An 8,889-nucleotide genomic window follows, 5' to 3' on the forward strand; every position below is an offset into this window, starting at 1 on the left:
GGAATGCATTAATTAATGGGCTTGCGCGCGCGTACTTTCTCTGGAAATCGAGGATAGCAAACAGTCAGCTCTGTACGTGTACCATGAGCGATCCGTGTGTGAGAGAAATAAAGACTGAGGTAGAGGCGAACGAGTTTATCTTGTCGATTATCTGTCTACTGAGTTGTATTGTTGTCGCCAGGAAGACTACGCTAGTCTAGTGAAAGGCGATCAGAGCGGCAAACTGATTGTTGTCGACTTCTATGCGGATTGGTGCGGTCCATGCAGACAAATAGGACCCAAACTGGAGGTCTGTCTGTCCGTCTATTTGTCTGTCTGTGTATGTGCATGTGTGTGTACGTGCATGTGTGTGTACGTATACAAATATTTATTTAACGTGTGTGCATGCATGGTGGACGTGCACGCGGACAGGATATAGGTTCATTAATTTCCATGGAGGAATCCGTAGGATGTGCAGCTGCTGCTATCTTTTTCTCTCCGAATTTACGCTTGGAACTGTGTATTTCAGTGGCGATTCACTAGATATTGCGGTTTCGCGACTTACATGCAGTCTCGTACAAATCCGGACGTGACCAGATGTTTGCTGATAACGTGTTTACTACCGAGTGTTGGTTGTCGTATGCCATAACCTAGACGTGGAAGGCGTGAAACGGCAACTGACAGACGAAGGGCGCGTTCGATTTATGGCTCTGGAACTAGAATCAACGGGGGGGTGAGGGTGGGGTGAACGAATAACTTGCGTTCGATTTACTAAATTCTAGTTCTGGAACTGCCGGAACGATTCCAACAGTTCGAACTCTAGACCTGGAACTGCTGGAACGATTCCAACAGTTCGAACTCTAGATCTGGAACTGCTGGAACTGCTGGAACTGCGGTCAATGAACACGCCCTGTTGTATTGACCACGCCCTATTGTTGTCTGATTACCCGACGTTTCCAGGTGAAATGGCGCGAGAACTTACACCTGACGCTAGCATCGACATGTTCCTGACTGCAAGTGAGATTCAGTATTGGAGACCATCAGGAGATTCTGGCATTCCAATTGAGTCCCCGGAATCTAGGGATGACGTGAGGTCTAGTACAGTCCTGCGGTTTCAGATGGTCTGGACAAGAAGAAAGCTTTCAACTGGACCAGAGACAACACTCTCCTTCGTATTGCTGCCTACCGAGATTATGAAGCTTATTTTACAAATCCCAATTATAAGAAAAAGGTCATATGGGAGAAGATCTCTTCTGCCGTCCGAGCCAAGTATCCCCTCATCCAAAGAGAAGCTTGTGAGAATCGATGGAAGGTGTTGATAAGGAACTACAGGCGTGTTGTTGACAACAACAAAGAACTGGTAAAATTAGGAATCTCTGAAAACACCTGCCTCAGGAAATGAAATATTTAATTGTGCGGTTAGGCAAAGACCGTAAAACCTTTGAGTTCTTTGATGCTATGGATGATTTGTTTGGAGTTCGACCCAACGTCAATCCAGTGGCAACAGCGAGCAGCAGTGGAACAGGTGACACAGGTATTGGTGTTACCCAAATTGATGATAGCCAGCCAGAAGATGACAAAAATGACACTGAGTCAGCATTACCATTATCAACTGCTAGATATAAAGTAAGGCGTCCAAAGAAGAGGGCAAGGGCCATCGATTTGGAAGAAATTCCACAGTGGCTTCAAAAGATAAGAGAGGAGAGGAGTAAGGAAGACGAGGCATGGCGCGAGCAGCGATTTCGAATGCATGAGGAGAAAATTGCAAAGCTCAATGAACTCATTAATTTACTAAAACCTAAGCAGTATTATCCTATCGTACTTACCTAAATGGTTGTAAACTTGTCAGTTGACACTAATGTTGTTGAGTCCTATATAATAGAGTTCTAGCTATAATTATGTTATGGCAATGCTTCCATTACTCTATCCCTCTTTTCGGCACCTTGTCTCTGATCGTTGTTTGCTCGAGGTAAAGGACTATCAAATCCACCATCATCTGGCATGTCATCCAGATACTGCAAAACAGAATCATCGGCGATAATGCAGATGTTGTGAATAGTGCATGCACTAATTACCACTTGTGGAATAAGATCAATCCGATTCATGTCCAAGAACTTCAACCTTTGAAACCGACCTTTAAGGGCAGCAAAATGCCCTCTCAATGACCATCCTTGTACTTGAGTGGATGTAGTTGTATTTCTTTTGTTCATCTCTCAAATGACCATTGTCCCTAAAAGGTGTTAGGAGCCAAGTGTGTAGAGGATATACTGCATCGCCTATTTTATATGTATCACTGGGAAAGAGTTGATCCTTGTCAGTAATGATTCTCGTATACAAATCAGATCTTTGGAGGACTTGACTGTCGTGAACACTCTCTGGCCACCCAACATAGCAGTCTGTGAATTTCATATTGAAATCACAAATGCCCTGGAGTAGAACGGAATAGAAGCTTTTCCGGTTGTAGTAGTTTTCCGGACAATGAGTGGGCGCTTTGATAGGAATGTGGCAACCATCAATTGCTCCAATGACACATGGAATTCCATTCCTGTTTCTGAACCCCAATTCTACTGCTCTAAAGTCATCATCTTCACTTGGCCATCTTATAATACGTCTAGATGTTTTAAGATGAATTGCTGAACACAATTGTACAAAAATGGAATGAGTTGTCGAGCGGCTGAGGTCGAATCTATCCGAAACTGAACAAAAACATTCTGTGTTGCTAAGACCCACAATGCTACGAGAAGTTGTTTCTGTAAGGTCACCAGTTTTCTTCCCCTTTGATGAAGAAGATGCTGAAATGCTGGGAGTCGTCCACTATACTGCTGGAGCAGTTCAAACGTGGCTTTCTCCACGGGAAAATGGGTCTTGAAATCATGCAGATCGTATCTATACACCCAGATGCATCACCATACGTTATCATCAAACTCATTGTGTAATATTATTATACATAACAATAGCTTGCCTAATTATAACATCTTCAACTTATCTTTTAACACTAACTTGATCACGTCGTTTGACTCGTCCCCTTGCCCTCAAACGGCCCCCACCTCAATCTCTTCATTGAGTTGTCTTTTTTCCTTAAACACTTCTTCCTCTGTATCATCAGAGTCAAGAAGAGACTGAACTGCTGCAACAATAGCCACTTTTTCAACGGTTCCTGCCATTATGTTGAATCTGCGCATGCTCGTGCATAGTACGATTCTGAAAGCAGAATTAGCATTCGATTTAGCCTCTAGTTCCGTCAGTTCTAGTAGTTCTAAGACACACCCAGTTCAAGTTCGAGAACCATAAATCGAATGTGCCCAAAGTTTGTCGGTTGGACTATTGCATGTTTTCTAAAGTGACTGCATGTGGCAATATTGTTTGGAGTATTGCATGGTCATTCTGGCAGCCTTGCGTCTCTAAACTTATGGCATTCTACATAGCCTAGAACAATTTAATTAAGATTTGAGGAAATATTATTAGTCAATCAATTAGTCATTAGGGGACATTTTTGTTAGCTTTCTGTTTGATGTCTTATTTCCAGTATGTCCTCTGTCTGATGTATTTCTGTCTTTAGTGTTTCTGTCAGTCTGTGCATGACCAAAGTCTTGATCGTGTAGCCAGACCCTCTCTTAACGCTTCATACTTGGGCATATGGGAGACTACTGTGACCACTTTATTAGTCATGTGGTAACACTAGGCAGTTAATAAAATTTTGTACCATATTATACTTTTTCTTGTTGAAGATGGTGAATAAACAATTTATGTCACATTGTCATGTGCTGTTTTTATGAAAGTGACTCATATGCGTGTGTTTGCACCGTACATCACATTTACACTCAGAGAGCAGGCAGTTGTTAGGAGTAAGGATGACAGTTTATGCTATATGACATCACTCTGCATGATGTTATTGTGATTATTTCTGTAGAAACAGCACTGACTTACACATTTAGATTTGTTGATTTGCACTGCTGTATGTGTGTGCTAGTATTGTCTTATTAGGGAACAACTAATCTTTCTTTGATGTACGTTATATTGAGGAGGAGGTTTACATTAAACATAGATGTGTTATAAGCACATGTATTTGTTCTGTGTGTACTTGGTGACTATTAAATATGTATTTCTGCTATGGGTGTCGACTGGGAAGGGTTTATCAGACAGTTTTGTGTGTTTGTTGGCAATTAGGAACTGGCGATGAGGTACAGTGGAAAATTCTTCGCTTTCAAAGTGAACGTGGATGAACTTGATGTAAGGTTTGTGATGGTTTAAAGAAAGTATGCTAGCTAAATTCTATGGCTACAGGAGGTGGGCGAAGAAGAGGGAGTTACTGCCATGCCCACATTCATATTTTATAAAGGTGGTGAGAAGGTCAGTTTTATGTGTACCTGTAACAAGAGTGGTGTGGTAGGTAGTGTAATTGATGACAATAGAATGAATCTGTCTGTCTGTTTGTGTGTCTGTCTGTTTGTGTGTCTGTCTCTGGATGGTTTATGAAGAATAAAATACTGGTGTGCATGTACAGTTCACCATCATGTAGAAAGGAATTTCCAGACTTCTTTGTTTGTGGTGTTATATTCAAGAGTGCTTCTTGCCAGTTTGTCTATTATATTGGCAGGTGGATACGATGGTTGGAGCAAGTGAAAGCAAACTGTCAGGAAAGATTGAAAATCACTTGTGATCGTCAGCATTTAAGTGCACACGACCTGCTGATGACTTCAGTACTCTGTCTGAGTTTCTTCAATTTTGATTGTAGTGATCACTCATTGTCTCTTCCTTTTTAAAGCATTTTGCTGATAGACTAGAAAATTGAATTCTTGTCAGCCATTAGCTGTTGCTTTTGAATTAACGCTCTAGTGTGAATGTTCTAGATCTGTCTAGTGCTTGAATCTTCCCGTTGTAATTATAGCACACGTAGTAGTGACGTAGTGTGTGTCTTGAATGAGGCTACAAACAACGTCCGCTACACCAAGTGGCAGTTAATTGATCTATGAAGGCATATTTGTGACAGTATTGGCTCTATTAGTTTAAGATTTGGAGCATGCGTAGTACAAGGTATTCTAAAGCGCAGAACAGCGAGTACAACTAAAAGTTAAAAACCATTACATGTTGTCAGAATGGAACGACTCAAGCCACCAGCAGAAATGTCGATTTGCGACCGCAACCTCGCAGAAGCATGGCGCAAGTGGGAACAGCAATTTCTACTTCCAGGCGTCTGAGTTAGACAAAAAGCCACCCGCCACGCAGACGGCCATACTTCGTGTGGCTGGGCCTGAAGCCCAAGAGATCTACCAGACGTTCGTGTTCCCGCCACAGGAAGCAGAGCAACCTGATCCTAGAGGGTTGCTGTAAAACGCAGACTGCAGACTACGCAGACTGCAGACTGCAGACTGCAGACTACGGAATGGGGACTTCGGCGCTTTCAAAGTTCAAAAACATGCGCACATTCTTCTAAACATACATTCACGTGCTAATGTGTCCGGCCTTGCCTCATGACATTGTGATGTTCAGTGAAACAGCACAGCTAAGCCTCTTCGAAGCCGCTTCTACCGCCATCTGTGCGAGCACGTACGTCGTCTGGATCTACGTCGATCACATGCGCGACAACTAGATAGTGAAACCAGGTGACCGACGCAATAGACAGCCTAATGTTTGTCCATCAGAGTCTGTTTGTAAAATTTTTCTGTTCATATTGTGTGTGGTGAAGCGATAGTTGGAAGCACGAGTTGAAGAATGGACGATAGGCGGTCTACTTGAAAGAAAGGCGGTGACGTGTTGTCTTCTATCATATTTATCTTTGTGCTTCCGTCTTCGGTCGTTAGATGCTAGGAGATAAAGCAGCTACTTGCTTTCGACCAACGTATGTTGCAGCGCATCGCAGTCGACTAGAGGAGACACACGCACGATTCAGATAGGCTCTTTATTGCGCAGTATCAGACAATGAAGATGCATTGCCAGGACAGTGTGAAGATCACGGAACTTGCTGACAAGGTGAAAACTTCTTTTGCCTTGGAGACGATCACATCCATCTGAGGTAGACTAAAACTAACATTTTGACTGGTTATATCTCTAGATATGACCTAGAGGTAGATCTAGCTTGGCCATGCAGGTAGAGTAAGCATATCCCAGTGCAATAACTAATAATGATGATAATAATGATAATATGTTAATTGATTTGACATTTGCTGCATTTTAACTGAAAGTACACAACTGCGTAAGTCATGCTTCAGTAAGTATAGATGTACAGATAATGTTGTATTAAAATGAAGTTTGATTTTTTCATACATATTCCACAGTTTGATCAACTCTGTCTAACTTTGACCTTGCTGGTTATTCGTGTAGGCTCAGGTCTTGTTTCTGCAATTTATTGATGTACTGCTGCAGGTGGCAGTTGCTGATTGAGTTGACTCATGTGCCTTCTAATCTTCCTAGGGGAGTTGATTTCATACAACTTGTAGCTCATCTGGGCAATACGGCTAGTCAGCAAGATCAAAACTATGTGGGCAAAACAACAAGTCACATACCAAAGCACAGCTACTATTAATTGGAGCACTTTCTTCACTTGACTGTGGCTGGATCAGGTGTGGAATGTTTAAACTCATGATATCTGGCTTGGATTGATGAACAGAATAGGGATTTGGCGGTGGTTATCTTTTACTCACATAGTTGTATCTATCCTCTATGTGCATTTACTTGTTCTGTATATAGATTATTTATCAAGTAGCTGAAAACCGACTTGGTGGTTAGTGGACTATACATGTGTGTGTGTGTGTGTGCGTGTGTGTGTGTGTGTGTGTGTGTGTGTGTGTGTCTTTGTGTAAATATACCATGTCTTCATCCGAACTATGGATTCTATAATTTGAACGAACGCTACGCACTTGTGCCATTGGAGGCAGTCTCACTTGCAACGAGTATAGATTGTACCCCACTACAGAGGGAGCATTGAGACTCTCCACGAAAAGGAAGCAACTCATTATCATTTATCCATTGCTTGCATTCAACAAAAAAACAAGAACTTCAATCCTCAAGATGTTGAATTATCAGAGGAAGATCGTAAACGATTTCTTGTTAAGGCACAGAGCTCCTTAATTAAAGTTATCTTGGGTGTTGACATGTAGCTTAATAAAAGAACTGCTAAAAGATTTAGTTAGAAAAAGATTTGTTTTCAGTTGTTGGGCAGTGTCATTGATCCTAAGATCATTTTAGCGTAAACAAACAGCTAAGAACAGTTCAGGACATGCTACAATACAATTTTGTCAATTTTTGCTTGCTGTTATCAAAAGAACTGTTTACATAATAAGTGCTAGACTAATTAATTAATTAATACCATTCATTAATTAATTAGTACCATTCAAACACAAAATTTCCTGTTATACTAGTTAAAAGGATTCAAAACAGTTCCAAACTCTGATTAGAATTTGTACACAATGAACACGTATGCGCGTACAAGTACATTCCCACACCTAATGAGGCCGCCAGTACTTTGCATGTTGACAATGCGCTTCCCGCACCATTGTTACATCGACGAACCAGGATCCAGCAATTTCCGTGATCTTCACTGTCCTAGCAATTTTAATGCATCTTCATTTTCTAATACATGCGCAATAAAGAGCCTATCTGACAGGGCCGTAGGAGCCGGTGCGGCTGGTGCGGCCATGGCCGCACCACTTTTTGTAGCCTCGCCTAGCCAGACCCTTCTCTGCGCGAGCGAAAGAGAGAGAAGAGGAAAAACAAACACATATAAGGAGGCATTCAATTTGAAACCAGACTGACAGACATTCACACACACGTACACGCACACACACACACACACACACACACACACACACACACACACACACACACACACACACACACACACACAGGTAGACATACAGAGGGCCTGGGTACGAGGCTACCCTCTTCTTGGCCTCAGATAACGCGCGTTATTGACAATGGCGAAAGCTCCTCATCCGGCTTCTTTCTTTCTCCGCCAATGTCCTGTTATTGGAAAGAAAAACGATACAAGATCAACGCCTTCTTTAAGTGAGTCACCTCACCAGCCTACTGCCATTCAGTTTCACCTTCGAAGCACAATGAGCCAAATCAGGCTTAATAATTGTATGGTACTGCACGTTCACAAGGACCTTACTGATGATTTAGATTTAGCAGAGATTGGGAATAGGTTCGTAGCAGGGTCTGAGCACAGGGAATCACTATTTGGAAAGTTTACTAAATAATCATTATTAATTGGAGCATTGGTCTCTTGCTTTAACGCGCACTAAATTAAAAGCCACGCCCTTTAGCGTGCGTTAGGCCGTACCACTTTTTATTTGCTTCCTACGGGCCTGTCTGAATCTATACATCTATCTTCTCTAGTCGACTGCGATGCGCTACAACATACGTTGGTCGAAAGCAAGTAGCTGCTTTATCTCCTAGCATCTAAAGACCGAAGACGGAAGCACAAAGATAAATATGATAGAAGACAACACGTCACCGCCTTTCTTTCAAGTAGACCGCCTATCGTCCATTCTTCAACTCGTGCTTCCAACTATCGCTTCACCACACACAATATGAACAGAAAAATTTTACAAACAGACTCTGATGGAGAAACACTAGGCTGTCTATTGCGTCGGTCCCCTGGTTTCACTATCTAGTTGTCGCGCATGTGATCGACGTAGATCCAGACGACGTACGTGCTCGCACAGATGGAGATAGAAGCGGCTTCGAAGAGGCTTAGCCGTGCTGTTTCACTGAACATGACAATGTCATGAGGCAAGGCCGGACACATTAGCACGTGAAGGTATGTTTAGAAGAATGTGCGCATGTCTTTGAACTTTGAAAGCGCCAAAGTCCCTGTTCCGTAGTCTGCAACTCCCCATTCCGTAGTCTGCAGTCTGCAGTCTGCGTAGTCTGCAGTCTGCGTTTTACAGCAACCCGATCCTAGACAGG

The 8,889-nt window shown here is 42.4% G+C and overlaps 2 protein-coding genes and 1 long non-coding RNA gene across 4 annotated transcripts; all 3 read left to right on the forward strand.

The window, feature by feature from the left end:
- Positions 1-41: 41 nt before the first annotated feature.
- On the forward strand, positions 42-4,882 carry LOC134185594 (uncharacterized). Its single transcript, XM_062653417.1, has 5 exons — positions 42-119; positions 182-289; positions 4,147-4,209; positions 4,264-4,329; positions 4,577-4,882. The coding sequence occupies exons 1-5, from the start codon at positions 84-86 to the stop codon at positions 4,637-4,639; spliced, it is 336 nt and encodes a 111-aa protein (XP_062509401.1). The 5' UTR covers positions 42-83; the 3' UTR covers positions 4,640-4,882.
- Positions 1,337-1,874, forward strand: LOC134185593 (uncharacterized). Its single transcript, XM_062653416.1, has one exon. It carries the CDS (start codon positions 1,378-1,380, stop codon positions 1,807-1,809), a length of 432 nt encoding a protein of 143 aa, XP_062509400.1. The 5' UTR covers positions 1,337-1,377; the 3' UTR covers positions 1,810-1,874.
- A 557-nt stretch (positions 4,883-5,439) lies between the features above and the next one.
- Positions 5,440-6,776, forward strand: LOC134185839 (uncharacterized). Of its 2 annotated transcripts, none has more exons than XR_009970845.1 (3): positions 5,440-5,582; positions 5,666-5,992; positions 6,301-6,776. It is a non-coding gene; the product is annotated as an uncharacterized LOC134185839 (long non-coding RNA). The 2 variants fall into 2 exon arrangements; XR_009970844.1 differs by having other exon boundaries at positions 6,391-6,776.
- Positions 6,777-8,889: the final 2,113 nt, after the last annotated feature.

This window comes from Corticium candelabrum, chromosome 10, assembly GCF_963422355.1.
Source record: "Corticium candelabrum chromosome 10, ooCorCand1.1, whole genome shotgun sequence".
Lineage (NCBI taxonomy): Eukaryota > Metazoa > Porifera > Homoscleromorpha > Homosclerophorida > Plakinidae > Corticium > Corticium candelabrum.